Source organism: Tripterygium wilfordii, chromosome 19, assembly GCF_013401445.1.
Source record: "Tripterygium wilfordii isolate XIE 37 chromosome 19, ASM1340144v1, whole genome shotgun sequence".
Lineage (NCBI taxonomy): Eukaryota > Viridiplantae > Streptophyta > Magnoliopsida > Celastrales > Celastraceae > Tripterygium > Tripterygium wilfordii.
Window position 1 is genome coordinate 13,665,619 of NC_052250.1, and position 19,172 is coordinate 13,684,790.

At 38.2% G+C, this 19,172-nt stretch overlaps 2 protein-coding genes and 1 pseudogene across 3 annotated transcripts; 1 reads left to right on the top strand and 2 right to left on the bottom strand.

Annotated features, from left to right (window-relative positions):
* Positions 1-2,148: 2,148 nt before the first annotated feature.
* On the top strand, positions 2,149-10,245 carry LOC119985684 (annotated as a pseudogene).
* Positions 10,246-10,371: 126 nt separating this feature from the next.
* LOC119985683 (proline--tRNA ligase, chloroplastic/mitochondrial-like) lies at positions 10,372-15,508 on the bottom strand. The gene is made up of 11 exons (XM_038830004.1): positions 15,121-15,508; positions 14,512-14,568; positions 14,062-14,172; positions 13,815-13,901; positions 13,628-13,741; positions 13,340-13,546; positions 12,400-12,537; positions 11,728-11,889; positions 11,212-11,411; positions 10,814-10,897; positions 10,372-10,706 (listed from the first exon to the last, which is right to left on the bottom strand). Exons 1-11 carry the CDS (start codon positions 15,463-15,465, stop codon positions 10,565-10,567), a joined length of 1,647 nt encoding a protein of 548 aa, XP_038685932.1. The 5' UTR covers positions 15,466-15,508; the 3' UTR covers positions 10,372-10,564.
* Positions 15,509-15,936: 428 nt separating this feature from the next.
* LOC119985995 lies at positions 15,937-19,154 on the bottom strand. 2 transcript variants are annotated; one of them, XM_038830505.1, is made up of 5 exons: positions 18,997-19,152; positions 17,275-17,371; positions 16,764-17,195; positions 16,624-16,679; positions 15,937-16,431 (listed from the first exon to the last, which is right to left on the bottom strand). In XM_038830505.1, the coding sequence occupies exons 2-5, from the start codon at positions 17,330-17,332 to the stop codon at positions 16,240-16,242; spliced, it is 738 nt and encodes a 245-aa protein (XP_038686433.1). In that variant the 5' UTR covers positions 17,333-17,371; positions 18,997-19,152; the 3' UTR covers positions 15,937-16,239. The 2 variants fall into 2 exon arrangements, with proteins under 2 accessions (XP_038686433.1, XP_038686434.1); XM_038830506.1 differs by having other exon boundaries at positions 16,124-16,431; positions 16,764-17,192; positions 18,997-19,154.
* Positions 19,155-19,172: the final 18 nt, after the last annotated feature.

Sequence of the window (19,172 nt, forward strand, 5' to 3'; positions counted from 1 at the left end):
TTGACGTTTTTTAAAAATATTTTGCTCTGCATAAAATGTAAACCATGAAGTTGAAAAGCTACCTCTTCGCCTCTGAAAATGGGAATTAGAGCCTTTTTCGCTGGTGGTCATGTCAGGTCACTAGGTTTTGCTGCCTTAGTTGTTTAGCCTTATCTTCTTATTAGATGCCACATGACCTTCTGTTTTGTGGCTGCTTAATCTCACATGCAAAGCGAGGATTGAATATTATAAATAAATGTGGAGATTTTTTAGGACTTACGGGAATTTATCTTGCTGGAGGGCACCAGAGAATTGACCTTCTGAATAATGATCCTGGGACTTAGTTTCTAGGAGATTTTAAGTTGAAATTTCCTGCTAACCATACAAAGAAAATAAAATTATAAATGTGGATGACTTTGTAGTGGGTTGTGAAAATAATTGACTATGATTTGGCAAAATTAGTTAGTCACAGAGAACTTGAATCTTTTGAATCGATGATTGTTCAATAGTTAAATGTGAATTCACATTTACTTTTCCTGTGTCCAATTTTAGTGTTCCAGTTCGCTGCTCTGACTGTTTCATGTTATCTTTAACCTAAATCATGTGCTTTACAAGATTATGCAATGAAGCAGCCTCCCAAGATTAACTGCTGTTGCTGTTATTTGGGCAACTTTATTTCTGCGGCAGCATCATATCTTGCAGCCGCTGGTGGTACCATTAAAACAGTTCTGATGCAGGTATCTCCAATCCAGTATAACTAAATCTGCACCATGTGAGTGATCTTTGTATTGTTTTGGATTACATAGTGTTCATAACATACATGTTTTTAACTGTGGTGGGTGCTACTGGCAGCATATGGAATTTCGTTAATACAAACCTTATTCTTTTGTTTGCTCTCATCTTGAGTCATTCTTGGATTGGGTTGGGAAGTATATTTTTCTTTGATTTAAAACTTTTACTGAAAGGCCAGTGTTGGTGGCCCTACAGGGTACAGCATGTGGACAAGTTGGCCTCATCCAAAGAATGGAATTCTTTTGCTATTCCTAGGATTCTTGCAGGCATCTCTGGAGTTTCCATTAATACTTTCTTGGTATTCGTTTACACGTCCTTGAACACTAGTAAAAAAAAAATTCATCAAGGTTCAAAACTAATTTTATATAAGACTACCCATCTACTGATATAATTTGAATTTTTTTTTTTGCAATATGAGAAGTAAAACTACAAGATATTTAGATCAATTTCTTTCATATATGTATGAATGTATCTGAAATTTTCACATACAATCATGTTCTGGTAGCTGTGGCAGAATGGATGCTTGTCCTAGACGCCAAATGATAATATCATAAAGGATGACTGTGAATTGACCTTTCCCCCTCTTTGTAATACTGCTCGGAAAAGGAAAAAGCCTAACATGACACTTAGATTATCAGGATGCCTTAATAGACGTCAATTAATGTATTCCTAATTGTTAAAGCTTTGCAGAAAGAAACTGCTATTAATTTTCTCTGAAATCTGCAAGGGATGACTGATCTAAAAACTAACTATATACGGGTTCTAAAGCAGGCTTCCTTTAGTATTGCATCACTCAGCATCTTGCTAAGAGAATAGTTGACTTTCTTTCTTCCCCTCTTATATTCTTTTTATATTCTGCACACACTCTCTAGACTTCAAAATCTTATTATCAAAGACTTGCAGAGTTGCGGTACACTAGTACCTGAGAAAAAGTCAATTGTTGTACTTGCAGTAGTAGCAATTGCATGTGCTGTAGTTTATGCTAAACCATGAAACTACCAAAAAATCATTGTAAGATACTGGAGGAGAATCATTGTTTCAATCAGAATGATGTATCACATTCCTGCAAAATATGTGGGACAGTGGGAGATTTTTTTAATCTGCTTATTATAACATGTTGTATATGGTATTCTAAGTAATTTGTACATATTTTGCTTGGTTCTTTATTCAAGTTTTTAGAGGTAATATCTTTGCTGCCATGAAAAAGACATATGGATTCGTATAAAGACATATGGATTCGTATGCTAATTGCTAAAGTTACTTTGTCTTGATTGATGTCAACGTCATCTTTGATGTGCCAATCTATTCCACACTCAATAAAAACCAGTGGCAAAAGATATTACCCGACTCTTCCCAACTATAAGAGGGCGTTAGATAGATAACAAGTATTTTGACTTTGCATAGCTATTAAAAGCATGTTGCGTGTGCTGAAAATGTACCTCACAAATGCATGATGGAAGTACATGGGCATAATCATGCTGCTTCTAACATTTACTTAAAATGACGTATGAGGCGGTCCTTTCTTCTATAAATTCTTTCTTAGAATCTTTAACAGGCAGCAGATTGGCAATCTTGAGGGTTGTTGAGTAACAACTAATTACATAGTGATGAAAATGAGCAGTTTTACGTTTATGAGGATGATCTTCTTCATGGTGTTTCTTGGCTGGCTAATGGTGTGGGTTTTGTTGCCAACAGAGGTCTACAAAGTCACATGGACTCCCAAGCTAGCTAGCAAGCTCAACTCGACTTATTTTGGAAACCAAGGTTTGTTTATCTTTTCTTTTCCTCTTATGTAAATTGTGTTTCGTGTGTTATCATTATGAATTATTTTGAAACAAGTGCAAATATTATTTGTGTACTTCTATTACATCTATAATTTGTTGTTGCAGGTACAAATCTTCTGCTTTTTTCATTTCCTATGATGCTCATAGCTTCTCTGGGATGCTTTTATCTTCATTTCCAGAAGATCTCAGGAAATCCATACTCCAAAAGGTCAGATTTCTATTAAGAAACTATGAATTTTTTCTCGAAATTATAATGAATAAACTCTTGCCTACTCATATGATAAATATTGAGCAATGATGTTGTTGATTATTGAACTTGTTGCAGTGCCATGTCAAGCCATCGTTTGGCATTCCTGAAGCATCTGGCGCTTGTTATGAAGCCCGTGGGGATTGTTACAGCAATAGAACTTGCTTTTGCTGTCATGTTTATTGCATTTCTGATTTGGTCTATCGCTAATTACTTGAATTACAGCTTTCATCATCTCCATATGCATATGCGAGGAGAAAAAGTGTATGTACTAAGATCCTTCCTTTGAACTTCATCACAGATTTAAGATGGGCTAGTTATTTCATGAACTCATTTTGAAATAGTTTATTAAGACTCACTTGTTCTGCATGTATAGAGAATTGAGAATAATTACCAATTAAAAATGCCCAAATTTCCTCTGCAGCATCAAGAATTGTCTGGTAAATGCAACCTTCCCTTTCTGTAAAATTTCTTTCCCAAGATTTCAACATCAGAAAACAACCTTAATATATGCCCTCGCACTTTTCTGAAATTTATGAAAATTCATGATGCCTGTTTTGAGAAAACGAACACTCCCTTAATTTAATTTATTGTTCCATTTCTTTTCTTTTTTCTAGATTTTATCTTTTGTTAAAACAAACGAGTGTGGTTTTTTTTTTTTTTTTTATATGCTTGAGATTGATCTCTTTTCTTAAGATTATTGCTATATTTTGTTTGGCACTTTCAGGTGGCAAACTAAGTTTAGAAGTGTGTCGTTGAGACTTGGGTACATCGGAAACATATGCTGGGCATTTCTCTTCTTTCCAGTAACTAGAGGATCTTCAATTTTGCCGCTGGTTGGACTCACTTCAGAGTCTAGTATCAAGTATCATGTCTGGCTGGGGCATCTCTCCATGATCCTTTTTGCTGGACACACTGTTGGATTCATTATCTACTGGGCGATGACTAGTCAACTGTCTGAGGTACTTGCACTTTTATCTGTGGTTAGCTTTTTCAGTTCATATAATCATATAACATCCTTTAAAATACTCTGCTAAAGTGTGAGTTCAGTAATTGTCTTTATTGTTTGTAACTTGTAAGATGAAAGCTGTATTGATTGAAGAGTCCTGTCCTCTCTCTAAGTGGAATCCAATTATGTCGTCTCTTTTTGTTTACCTTTAGTGAAGAAACTGACAATGGAGTTAGATTCCTTTTTTACACCTTTATTTCTCTTTTTAAAGGAAGAATGAGTGGTTGATCATGGGTGTCATCTCAATGATATGGTTACTTGCGCAAATTACCATAAATGAAAGTAGATGACAGGACATGGACCACACATGGTGCTGTGTCGTCTATGAGAAGTTGTGTCATCTTGTAAGGTCAAGACTCAAGAATATGAGCTAAGATTACAAATTAGCATATTGACTAACCAATGTTGGTTTCATATAAATTCTTATTTCTGAATTTCCATAATACGCTTGAATAATCTTGCAGCACAACTAATTACTAAATATGATTATATGAAAGTGACTACCGTATATATTTGCAATATATTGCAATAAAATTCAAAATTATGTCACCTTCCTCAGCGTGCCTTTGCTTGTTATGATTTTATTCTCACTGAATAAATTACTGGCCCAGCAGATGCTAGAATGGAGCAGTACCTGGGTATCCAATGTAGCTGGAGAGATTGCAATAGTGTTTGCTTTAGCAATGTGGGTGACAAGTCTTTCTCGTGTTAGGCGGAAGATGTTTGAGGTTTTCTACTACACTCACCATCTCTACGTACTTTATATCTTCTTCTATTTGTTGCATGTCGGCGTTTCCTACGCCTGCATGATCCTTCCTGGGATCTTCCTCTTCCTCATCGACAGATACTTAAGATTCTTACAATCATGTTACCGCACGAGATTAGTCTCAGCACGCCTCCTGCCATGTGGTGTTATTGAACTTAATTTCTCCAAGAGTCCAGGTAAACACAGTTGTAGTCTTTTAATCTCAATTGACATGTAATTTATAGCAGAAATAAACTTCAATATGCATCTTCTGACTTGTCATGTAACTCCCAGGATTATATTATAATCCCACAAGCATCTTGTTTTTAAATGTGCCAAGCATTTCCAAGTTGCAGTGGCACTCGTTTACAGTGACTTCGAACTGCAATCTGGACACAGATGAAGTTAGTGTTGTCATCAAAGGTCTGGGAAGTTGGACTCAGAAGCTTTTCAAAGAACTTTCTTCTTCTGTGGAACGTCTTCAAGTCTCCACGGAAGGACCATACGGGCCTGCTTCATCTCATTTTCTGAGGTCAGTATCATACGTGGAAATAGTCTTTTCCTATAAGAAACGTTTGTAATGTCATGCTCAGTTTTATTTGTCTTTCCACAGGCACAAATTGCTGGTGATGGTGAGTGGAGGCAGTGGCATTACTCCTTTCATCTCCATAATCCGAGAGATCATTTATCAAAGCACAAAATCAAATAACCAACTTCCTCAAGTTCTTCTCATTTGTGCCTTCAAGAATACCGTCGAGCTTTCCATGCTAAATCTCTTGCTTCCCTTTTCTGATACACCGATAGATATTTCCCAGATTCAGTTACAAATTGAAGCCTATGTCACCAGAGAGAAAGAGCTGCCAACAAATGAATCCCAGGAGCTTACTCAAACAATATGGTTTAAGCCAAATCCATTAGACTCACCCATTTCTGCGGCTTTAGGTCCAAACAGCTGGCTGTGGCTCGGTGCAATAATCTCATCATCATTTATCATGTTCCTTCTTCTCCTGGGCATTGTCACCCGTTACTATATCTATCCGATTGATCTGAAAACTGATGGGATGTATCATTTTTCCTATAGAGTACTTTGGGTCATCTTTTTGGTCTGTGCTTCAATTTTCATAGCCTCAAGTGCAGTTTTCCTTTGGTGCAAGAAACTAAATGCAAGAGAAGCAACACAAACACAATGTCATAACTGGGAAGCACCAACGCCGACAACATCGCCAGGATCAGGGCTTAACCATGCCGAGAGAGAGCTTGAAAGCCTTCCCCATCAGCCTTTTGTTCAAGCCACCACGGTACATGTCGGCGCAAGACCTGACCTCAAGAGTAAGTACCACTACATTGATAATCTGTATAGTCTTATTAGGATCAATAATTAAACTGATTATTTCCGTTGGCAACTTAGGACTTCTATTGGACTGCAAAGGATCAGATGTTGGGGTTTTAGCCTCTGGGCCGAGTTCACTGAGGCATGAGGTTGCCAAAATTTGTTCTTCTGGTTTGGCAGATAACCTGCACTTTGAGTCCATCAGCTTTAACTGGTGATGAATGACATTACAGTCAACTATAAGTAATCCTTCACTCTTGAATTTGCTATAAAACTTATTATTGGCAGTATTTGTACATAAATAAGTTCTTGGTATCCATGTTTGATTGCTAGAAATGTTTGAGAATATTCAGAATATAAATGTAAATTGGCTTGTATCTTTTATGACTTGTGTTGAAAACATCTAAATAAATAAGAGGTGATGTGTAGGTTCTTCATAGCTAGATGTCAACTTATGCCGAAAAATACAATTATGCTACTCGTCCCAACAATTGATGTATGGACCAAATTTAAAGTACACATGGAGTGCATCATATGCTCTTTAAATTTGGTCCATACATCTCAGCAACTGGGATCTCTGCCCCCAGTTGATGGGACGAATATCTTTTTCGCGAAAAAATATGAAGATACATGCGGCTGAGATTACATGCTGTTGATAACAAACAAGCATTCAAAACAGAAGCAACAGGTACAACTAAACCATTATAATACACTAACATGAATACAAAATTCAGGCAGCCCAATATAATATATTCAAGTATTCTTGGAATAGAATATTCCAATGAATAATTAATAGAACTCTGTTGACCTTTGATTAAATATAGATGACATGCATGAATTGACATTCTACATGACTAGGGTTTTGTACGTACTATATTTTGAGTGCTTGGGTTTTGTCCTTGTACCTTCTGAGGTAGAGGTGCCAAAATCTTTCATGACAAAGAAAAGAAAAAAAAAATCCAATATGATCACTGCAAAACCATCAAGAAGGGCTTCAGTTAATAACTGAATAATACAATCCATCAAATCAATTGGGTGCAAGCAACCTTACTGAGAAGATAAAGTTTTTCACTCTAAAGCCTTTACTTTTTTTCAAGTGGGAACGTCACATAGAAATATTAGAATTCAAGCCTTTGCATGATAAGGTTCCTGTACCGGAAAGTTGGATCAAGAGCAAGAAACTGACAAAAAAGAGGTACCCTTCAAAGCTTTTGCATTGGAATGGACAATAAAAGCCATATATACAGTCGGACCCCATTGTTAACTACATTTTCACATGGACTTATGACAAATAATTTAGCTCTTTACTTACATTTTTACGCAATATGTTTTGTATATATATAGCTATGTTATCTACATGAAAGCATGCTTACAGCCAGAAAACCTTGCATTTCTCATTTTTAAGAGAAAGATGGGTTCAGCTGGGACTGAAACAGCTTCTTATGAAGCAACAAAGACTATTAGATTGGCAATAAGGCTGTTGGTACTCCTAGTCTTAATTGGCTACATAATGATTTGGGTCCTCAAGCCCACAAACTTGTTTTTCTTGCACTGGGAGCCTCAAATCCTTGCAAAAACCAATTCTACCTACTTTGGAGAACAAGGTCTGCACTCTCTCTCTCTACCTCTTCTGATGCTTTGAATAATGCAAGAGTATTTTGTTTGTTAAGAGCTCTTATACATGGTTTATTATGGTTTGTATAGGTGCTAACACAGTAATCTACACCTTCCCCATCCTCTTCATTGCTACCTTGGCCTGTTTCTACCTCCATTTGGGAAAGAAATATGTTGATAATAACAAAAGGAGCAGGCTTAAGTACCATTTATATTTTTCTTGCATAATTTTGCACCAAATACTAATAGTGACTTTAACATGACAAGTTAATTGTTTATTGAGAACAGCCTGATCAGCAGCAGTGGTTTTGCCTCGTGGAGACGACCGGTGCTCGTGAAAGGTCCTCTGGGGATTGTGACAGGGACAGAGCTATCTTTTTTAGCTATGTTTATTGCTCTATTGATTTGGTCTTTGTCGACTTACTTCCGCGGCATATTCACAAACATAACTGAAGAGGCAGGGCAAATGGGATTGCAAGTGTAGGAATCAACTCCATATTTAAACCTTTGAAGAAGTTCTACAGTTTCAAACTGAGAGTTGGGACTCTTTTTTTGCAGGTGGAAAGCTAAGTTGAAAATGTCGGGTCTCATTCTCGGCCTTGTTGGGAACATTTGCTTGGCATTTCTCTTCGTCCCGGTCACTAGAGGATCTTCATTGTTGCAGATGATTAATATCACCTCTGAATCAAGCATTAGGTATCATATATGGCTTGGACATATAGTCATGACCCTCTTCACTTCACATGGGTTATGTTACATAATCTTCTGGGCTAGAACACATCAAATGTCTCAGGTAATAGTTTATGTTATTTTCCTGCTACTTCAACAACCTTTCCTAAAAGATGGTAAACTCTATTGTGTGTATATATATGTATATGCAGATGTTCAAATGGGATAAGCATGAGATGTCAAATGTGGCTGGAGAGATAGCTTTGCTCTCTGGATTGGCCATGTGGGTGACGAGCTTTGCGCGTATTCGAAGAAAGATTTTTGAGCTCTTTTACTACACTCATCATCTGTACATTCTTGTTGTCGTCTTCTTTGTGTTTCATGCTGGATTCTCCAATTCTTGCATCATCCTTCCTGGTTTCTACCTCTTCTTGATCGATCGCTACTTGAGATTCCTGCAATCCCAACAAAGGATTCGACTGGTTTCAGCGAGGCTTTTACCCTGTGAAACCGTAGAATTGAACTTCTCTAAGAGCCCAGGTGAGGGAACTTGATTGACCAAAATACTTGTTGTGGTCCTGTTTACACTCTTCTCTATTCATACTTGGTGCAGTTTTGAGTTACACTCCAACAAGTACTGTGTTCATAAACATACCTTGCATTTCCAAGATACAATGGCATCCCTTCACAATTACCTCCAGCAGCAACCTGGATCCTGAAAAGATAAACATCGTTGTCAAAAGCGAAGGAAGTTGGACTCGCAGGCTCTATCAGAAGCTGTCTTCCCCGACACTCAATGACCGGCTTGAAGTATCTATCGAAGGACCATATGGACCAGCTTCAACAGATTACACCAGGCATGACATGCTTTTGATGATCAGTGGAGGAAGTGGCATTACTCCTTTCATTTCCATCATCCGCGAGCTCATATTTACGGCCAGCGCAACAAATAATGTAACTCCGCAGATTCTCCTTATATGTGCCTTCAAGAAATCAGTGGAGCTAAGCCTTCTAGACCTTCTGCTCCCTGATTCAGTCACCACAACTGATGTTTCTCATCTGCATTTACAAATCGAAGCTTATATAACTAGAGAGGCAGAGCATTTGAAAGACAACCAGGAGAGCATAAGAAGTCTGCAGTTTAAGCCAAATGAATTAGACGTACCAGTTTCTGCAGTCTTAGGTCCCAACAGCTGGGTCTGGCTCAGTCTAATAATTCCATCTTCGTTCATCATTTTCCTCATCCTCATTGGCATTCTGACACGATATTACATATACCCGATCGATCAAAATACTAATATAATATATTCTCAGCCCTCAAGATCTGCTCTGAACATGTTATTCATGTGCATCTCCATAGTCATGACAGCAACTGCAGTTTTTCTCTGGAACAAGAAACAGAATGTCAAGGAAATGAGGCAAATTCAGAGTGTGAACATGTCAACGCCTACGACTTCTCCCGGCCCCGGCCCCTGGTTATCCAATGTGGACAGAGAAATGGAAATCCTTCCTCGCCAATCTCTTCTCCAAGCAACCAATGTGCATCATGGAGAAAGACCCAATCTTCAAAGTAAGATTTTTTTTCTCTCCTTATGGCAAAACCATTCCCCACTAGCCTATCTTATGAATCTGAACATTAAGTGACATTCTTTCTTGCAGAAATACTACTAGAGTGTAAAGGGGAACGGGTCGGTGTTCTTGTCAGTGGCCCGAGGACAATGAGGCAGGAAGCCGCTGCAATCTGCTCGTCTGGTTTGGCTAATAACCTACATTTCGATTCCATGAGTTTCAGCTGGTGAGAAAACTAAGCTGAGAAGTCACTCACACTCCAATTAAGCAGACAGACCAGAGGAATAGACTCAAGAAGTGGATGTAGACTGGCTTTCCATCTGGTTTGGCTGAAACCTGCCGTTCTAGTCCATCAACTTAAGTTCAGTCCAATTCTTCAAGAGTTTTCATTGTTCCTTGTACAAGAAGATTCGTGTTGTAATTTATCGTAATATCATATGTCATACTGGAGAAGGGGTGGGATACGTTAGTAATTTCCATTAATGGCACTGACTGTCACAGTTTCACTAGCTCCTGGCATGCGAAAATAAATAATGAAGTTGCTGAATTCATTCACACATCATCACTGAGACTATGACAACACTGACCCTTCAGTGGGGATGTGCAATGAAAACAAAGCCATGCAAGTGGATGAAAAGAAAACTCATTAAACATTCTCCATGGCTGTTAACCCTCACAACAGGGGTTGGTTTGGAGAAAAATGAAACTTAAAAAATATATAATTCCATGATAATTGATACAATGTTTTTCTACTAATTTAATCAAAACCAAGGGAGGAAAGAGATCTTGAGATCAAATAATGTTATGTATAAGAAATGCCAAAAACTTAGTAAGACTTGGCAAAAATGGCAACCTCCTCTGCTGGATTTCCGGTCATCAAACATGCCTTGAGCCCTTGAGGTTGTTCAAAGGGGAAACACCGAATGGTTGCTCCTGTTTCTTCTTTAACCCTTAATTCATCTGCATCACTATAATTAACAATTGCTGCACAACGTTAGACAAGGAACATGGCTGTGTAATCATACACACGTTAATGGCAAAAGAAGGAGAAAGAATAAAGAAAACTGTTAAATACCTAGCCGACCAAGGACCCCTTGCCCATTTGCCAGAGGATATTGCAGCTTTGAGTTCATCATATGTGCTCACATCCACAATATTACTGCATAAGTGTAGCATCAGAAAAAATTTAAAACGAGTTTGAGGTTTTTAAAGAGCATACAACTGGTGATAACTGATGACATATTACATATTGGATATGATAAGGTAGGCTAAATGAGTGAATGATAGTTCAATATGTTCAAACTGATACTAGCATTGTGCCCATCTCTTTTTGCCCCCACTAGCTTACTAGGGAAAAAGTGGTCAAACTATGTTTCAAATCATAGGAGACACAAGTTAGTAGATAACAGCTGCAACCGTAGCTCCAACAAGATCGAGCACAGAAATCAGCTCATACAAAGCAATAAAATGTACCTATCACGGAATGATGTCGCCCTTGCCAAGAGAGAGGACTGGATCTCATCCAACTTGTCTTTGACATAAGCTTCTAAATTTGATGGTTCCATAGAGATTCCAAATACCTTTCCTTGCTTTCCAGGAACGTCTCTCCTAGATATCACAACACTCCCGCTTGAAACATCACGAGGGCCAATTTCAATCCTTAGAGGAACTCCCTATCAGAGGGAAATTGTCACTAAGAAATTTCTCAAAAGAATGACACTATTTATCGCAAGGTAAAAAATAGTACAAGCACCCAAAGTTAACAGTCAAAAAGTAAACAAACAACTGGGAACGGAGGTAATATGATGGTGGACAAGTAATGAATTTTCTTAAGGTTCAAAGAAAAATGTTCAGTTAACTTCCAATGCAAGTCATAAATAATATGCCTAATGTAATAGATAACTACTGCTGGTGCATTGCTATTCAATTTAGACTTGGTACAAGAACCTTTTTTAGTAAAAACATAGTTGGAAACTTAAGAATAAAAACCTTCATCTCCCAAAAATTGAACTTCCACCCCGGGGTTCTTTGATCGGAGTCATCAAGTTTAACTTTGATTCCAGCACTTTGCAGAACTTCTTTTACAGACGATGCAGCACTGAGGACTCCTACTCTCTCTTCTTCCTTCTTCCAAATTGGCACAATTACCACCTGAAAGCATGCAATGCACATAATCAAGGCAGATCAATACCAATGACGAAGAAATCATAAATTATACATAATTCAGGCCAGGGACCAGTTACCGAGTCACATGTGCTATAAAAAAATCATGTGGCAGAATGGAAAAAAAAGATTGAACAACTGGCAACAAACTAACAAAAAAAACAACAGGTGGGTGCTTAAGGTCTATGCAACGAAGTGCAGCAACAACGATCCTATATCCACGTATCAAACAGTTTAAACACTGCTTTAACCAGTCTGCATGATGCTGTGAATCTGAACTTGATAAGTTATCAGGAACTTGTAATCTTCGGTAAATACTATGTAGGAGGCTATTTTGAGCTTGTCCAACTTGTGAGGTGTCTTTCATGGCAAGCCAAGAGACCCAATAGGTCAAAGAGGACAATACCTCACAAAAATTGGGTCAGATGATCAACAACTTTGCACAATTTAGATAGCAACTCGTGGATAAAAATAATAATAAATGCAAATAAATGTTACCTGTGTCGGTGCAATTTTTGGGGGAAGCATCAATCCAGCATCATCTCCATGTGTCATGATGATACCACCCACAAAGCGGGTACTGATTGCCCATGATGTCTGCCACACGTGCTGCCTTTGCCCATTTTCATCGGTAAACTGAAAATGTACACATTTGGTCAAACACTCCTGATGAGCCTCTCTTAAAAAAATGATGGATTGAGAAGAAAGTGTAAAAAGCAGTGAGAGGAGAAATTAACAGTTACACAGCAAAGATAGATGCCAAAAAGCCCCCTGAAAGCCTGGCATACTCCTTAACCTCAGTTAGAAAACTAGGATATCAAAAGGAACTGGAATTCTCAAACATTATAAATGTAGAAAACTCATGAGGTCCATTAATTGGGGCAAAATCAGCCATATTTTATTTTTTAAAAAAAACAACATTCTACTTCTGTCTACCAATTATGTATACAGTTTTTACGTTTATAGGGAGATTGTGTGTAGCAAATAATTTCAAACTTTGACATCACAGTAAGGGAGAAGAGTGGCTTCAGCAAATTTTCAGGGTTATTGAAGAGTATTGCCCATCCTGATTTAGTAGCCCAAATTGAGGTGTGTCCTTATTTTATTTCCGTCCACCAAAAACATAAGAGGAAGAGTAAAACCCGAATAGGGAAACAAAATGGAGAACGTAGCAATGGTCATATATGTGCAAAAAAATCAAATGTAATACGTATTCAAATTTTGGGGGTGGGGGGTAACTTTGTGCAGGAAGATAAGGTTAGAAGTTGGAACAGGTATGGAGCACAGAAAATAACTTATACTAAGAGAGCCAGAACTACCAACACACTTCTGCCTGCATACATTTGTGATTTGTGTTGGTTCACTAAACAGACAATAAAAGAAAAGTCCAAATTGCATTGACTGAAAAAATATATGGAAAGGATAGTTCGTCCATCACCTGAGTTTCAAAAGCACGAGAGAAATTTTGACCGAGGTTGTGACTCGTTCCAGCCTGTAATGCCTTTCGATCGCCCATCATTCCCTCTATTGTATATGTCTTTAATGCACCAGCAAATCTTTCAATATTAGATTTTCTACCTGCAATAACAGGTATTGCCGCTTGCTCATAAGCAAATTTTGTATAGACGTCAATCATCTGTAATGCCTGCAGTTCAGCAGATTTAATCCTCTTAATATGAACATTACTGTGTCACGTTTATGTGCAGTCACGGATGAAGATACAAACCTCCTTTTCAGCCTCTTCCGGAGTTGCATGAGCAGTGTGACCCTCCTGCCACAGGAACTCGAGAGTCCTCAAAAACAGTTTTGTACGCATCTCCCACCTTGTAACATTTGCCCACTAGAGAAGCAAAATAGTGAGCAGACACCCGGCATAACTCAAAACCATTTTTAATGAGTGGAAAATGTCACACCTGGTTAACCAGGAGAGGAAGATCTCGGTAACTATGAATCCACTGCGTAAACATGTGATTCACGATAGTTTCACTAGTAGGTCGGACCTGCCACAACCTCAGGAAGTGCAACAATCAAAGCCAAAACTCAGGTCATAGATTTTCACGAATGTAAACAGGCATCTTTGTCTAAGATTATAAATTATTCATGGACAGGAATAAAAAAAACTTGCAACAAATCCATATTTGCTAAAAAAAATATGTGTACCACAAGTTTCTCTTCAAGCTCCTTTCCTCCTCCAATTGTAACAACAGCTAATTCTGGACTGAATCCTTCAACATGACTAGCTTCTTTCTCTAAGAAAGAGTATGGTATAAACTGCATCCATGATCCAATACCAAATACTAAGCAACCTAAATTACCAAATGCTAACTAAAATAACACAATCAAGAAAGGACACAATAACTACAATGCATTAATTTAACGAGCTTCATCTTTAGAGAATTGGAAAATGTTTTTCTTAAAGGTAATACTACTGCTTGTAAAATGTTCTCATGTGACACAAAAACACGCTAGGGCATATAACCGGCCAAATGACAGTATTAGACTCCTCTTATCATGTCCTTTCTATAACTCATGTTCCCTATCTTTCCGTAAAGTTCATTTCCGTCTCCTACAGTGCGCCTCATCTAGCAAACAGAACATTAAGAACTACACCTGTGGGAAATACATGTTGCTGTGCCCAGTCTCTTTGAACTTAACATTCAAATAATCCTGCAAGGGAAACTGAATCAATGAGAAAGCATGCCACAGACAAGATAAAATTATATAAACTGATCAAAGGCTTTCAAAACATGCAAGTCACCATCTTAATGCGAAGTACCACATTTCTGGATGTCTTTGATTTTCAGAAGTGCGTCTAGAGTGCCATTGCCGATATCCAATGTAAATACCGATGATAAAACAAAATAAAGGAAAACAAAGATACTCTTAATTATAGTCTATACGTTTCCACAAAGTTCAGCACCCTACTAGGCATCTTCATCTGGAACTATAGACTTTCATATGCTTACCGTGCCATCTTTCACAAAATCTACAAACTACATTGCGAGACATCATGCCTCTTTGTGGTCTTCAGCCGTGCCACTAATTTCACAGAACCACTACCACGATTTTATAGGCATCTAGAATTCTCTTCTTACTGTTCAAAGCGTTACTGATAGTTACTCCCTCCACATTCAGCCCAGTAAAAGTTTGATACAATATCAACCAAACATAAAGTCCAAATGGTCTCAGAAAAAGGAAAGTTTATTCAGCAACAAGTACCTGAATTGCCTCCCAAATTGCGTATCCATAAGGACGGATAACCATAGTTCCTCGAACTGGGCCATAGTCTGCAAGCTCCGCGTTGGCAATTACGTCGAGATACCAAGCATTGAAGTCCTGAGACCGAGGCGTAATCACTTGGTCGGGCTTGGCTCGAGTCTTATTGCCGTCGACTCGATCCTCAGTCTCCGGCGGGCTAGACGCCGCGCTGTGCGCAGAGAAGGCGGCGTAAGGAACTCGCCTCCGGAGAGGTTGGCAGCGGTTCTGCCTGATAATCTGCGGCGAGAAGAGCTTGGAGGGAGCGAATAGCGAACCCAATGAAGGTACCCTTAGAGATACTACCATGTCTAGGTGTGTGCGTGTGGTGTTGGGGGTAAGGAACTGAAAGAAAGCGAAGCAAGGTAACTAACTCTCTATAGCGATGTGGATTGCTGATCATGGGCCTTGAGGTTCGGGCCGAACCGTTCGACCACCGTTGGTTTTCATAACATTGGATCAACAAATAACGGGCCAGTGGGCTTTCAAGACTCAAATCGGCCCATTTCTTACATTTAATGGGACCAAGCAAAAGCTATATAACAAACTTCCGAAACATTGCCTCAAGTCTAAACTCTAAAACCAAAGCAGACCTTTTTTCTTCTTTCAGGTTATATCCTGATTCTAACCCCAAAAAATTGTCCCCATTTTAAAAACCCATAAACATCCAACACTAACGGTTAAAATGGGAATAAGAAATTGAGAGACGAAGAAGCACTTTTCTTCCCAAATTGTAAAAACGACTTGTCAAGCGGGAAAGCTCAGCTAGCTACAACACCATTCGTAAAGTATGCAAGCATTTAACATTTAAATGCCTCAACTGATGCAATAATCCAATTACAGTAAAAAAAAAATAACTACAACAATGGTAACATCATCCTGTTAACGAATTGTTTAGCTTCGTCTAGTTGTAGTTGCTACTGAAAGATAAAACTACCCAAATTCAAAAGAAATAGGCATGATGAAAGGGGGTTTCAACCTGCGCAGAGAAACAAACTGACAGATTTTGCGGTAGTAGTGACCCACAAAATAAACGCCATAGCAAACATTAAAGTCAGGGAGATTTAATGCTCGGCAAAGCAACTACGGAGAGTCAATCAACTTAAAGTTGATGGGCTCGTTTTCCATCCAACTCATGTGAGCATTTGGTGATCTTGGGGTTCCACGAGTAGGTGAATCGAGATCACTGAACGACTCATGCTTCCAGGAAATATGTGTTCCAGCAAGTGGTTCATTCATCTCATCCAGTTTCATTTGCCTTGTGGGACTTCCAATCTGTGCAAAAAGGAAGGAAAAAATCAATTCAAGTAATCAGCACGAATAAGGGTTTTCTTTTTTTCCGAACAGCAAATTGTTCTATTGGTTGCTGAAGGCAATGATTAATCAGCACAAAAACTCTTCAAAAGCTCCATGATAAACAAACGAAAATTTCTTAACTTCAAGGTGAGAGAGAAAAAGTACACTGACCTTCTGATTGCTTATCCCTGGGGTTGCCAAAGGTGTCTCCAGCTGTTTAGAAAAATCTAAACAAATAAAAAAACAAATGCAGAAGTCAAATCCTAGAACGACAACAAATATTCAAATCTAATAAGGGCAATTTCAAGTACCATTATTAAGTCCAAGTATCTTGAGAAATTCATCCACGTCCATAGCTCTTGTCCGTGATTTCATGCAGTCGTTATGATCATGCAGAAATCCTTCCTCTGCAACAACATTCAGCTTTGTACCTTGATTTTTCTTCGATGTCTCATGCAAACTTGGCTTCCCTGAAGTTGAGATGTCAGAAAGCCCTTTTCTTCTGCCACCAGTCTGCACTTTCTCTGTCGCTTTTGAGACTGATTTCTTTTTGCTTGCCTCAAATGTGATTTTAGAAACACCAGTCTCTTCGTCAGTGAAGGAAAAAATATTGGAATTCTGCTTCTTTGAAACTTGATTAAAAGAGTGCTTCACTGAATTTGACAAGTCACCAAGCGGTTTCCTTCCAAGGCCCGCTTTTTTCACTACTTTGGAGATATTTGCCTTGCCCCCCGCCGAAGCTTCTGTCAATATATCCAAATTAGACCAGAATATTGTTAAGAAGTTTCAACAGAGATCTAGAAAGACCGAATGGTGAAGTACCATTATAGTGGATACGCAGGTTCTGATCCTGAATTACGCTTCCGACATGTGATGCCATTAATGCTTCTTTCTTATGCACAGAATTTGAATCAATATCCTGCAAAGAACATAACGAAGTTCATGCACAGGCAAACACAGTAAAAAAGGAATATAAACAAGCCTCATTTCACTGGCTTCTTGTGAGGGAATCAAGGAATCAAACAAACCCACATTAAGCTTAAGTACCAGTCAAAGCAAGAGACAAATACTATATCAGAAAATACCACATAACATAACATGAGAGAGAAAAAGAAAGTGTCAAAGTTCCGAACCAAAAGAACCCAAGGCATGTATGTCTCAGCTCCACATGAAAACACAAAATCTTTTGCACCAGCTATGAGACAGGCTAAACCTTTAATGCTCAACCCCCAGGTGAAATGGTAGTCACCTTCAACCCACATATAGAAAAATTTGCAGTGGTGTGCGTATGCATCTTAATACTGATTCTTAAGTAGTTGCTTAAGACAACAGATTAAATAAATTATGATACTTTTATTCCATTTAACACAACTATTTATCAGAATCCCTAAAATGAATGTTATTCTAGGGTTCAAGAATCAGACTTCGGTCAAAAGTCAAAACAGATGAACCCAACAGTCACTTTGTGGAATCATCCACACAAGATACAACCCGGCTTTTGATACAAACGCCATAAACCAATTCTCAATGAAAAACCTGAAATCTTCTTCGTAAATCAATCCATTGTGCATTGCCACAGCAACCCTCCATGTTGTTGCCACAAGTAATCATAAGCAACATAAAGAACTTAACTCCAATTGCATACGAATATCTGTGTCAATGTACGCCGATTCCTATATGGTCTGTACTCTGTAGTTCAGTTCTTGGGTTCGCATTTGTATGTAGCTCTAGAATCTTAAGATTCAAACATTAGGGTTTCCGATCTTTCTCCTATCTGGCTATCTCGTCTCAGACACCAAAAATCTTTCAATGTTAAACCAGTATATAATGTGATCAAATGTTAGATAAGATCCCTAATCCTTTTCTCAAGAAAGAAATCAAAGTAAAAACAGAATGAAAATTAATTTCCCAAAATTTCCGTTCTCTTCGTTCCCCATCATCTCTAAGCACTCATACAGAGCAGAAACTAACTTATTGTTAGCAACTCTTTCTCATTATTTAAAAAAAAAATTCACAAAACCCTAGGTAATCGAAACTTCGAAGTTGCTAGAAAAAATATCAGAAACCCTAATATTTGAATCTTAAGATTCTATTGATACATACAAATGCCAACCCAAGAAATAAATTAGAGACCACATAGGACTGGCACATGGACACTCCTAGTTCTTGGTTACAGGGTCACCAACGAAGAAGACGGACAAAAATAAGAAGTTTCGATAAATATATTCCTATTTCCTATTCACAAATTGAAAACCTCGAATGCACACAGAGTAATCCAAGTATTTCTCTTGCTCTTAATCGATGTGATAGTCCTCGTGATCTTGAATCCCAAACGGCAAGGATCTGGAAAACAGTTCAACAATTCCTTAAATTCCCCAAGATTTTGTTCTCAACCAAAAAGATAACCGAACAAAGCACACGTTCCTAATTAAAATCTTGAAAAAAAATCATTCTATCTTGAGTTGAGAGCCGCTCGAGTAACCCACCAAAGATTAACGAAAACAAATAATTCTACAGATGGTCTAAGACTAAGAGAATACTCACTGGTGGGTATTGATGGATTGTTCCTCTAGATTACTGGGTAATTGCGGCCTTTGAAGTACTTCGCTCTCTTCACGAAAGAAATTCTAACTTTTCTCGCTTTCGATCTGTGAAATTGCTCTGCTTTTTCTCTGGTACGTGTTTTTTCAAGTTGGGAGGGTTTCTTCACTCATCCCTAT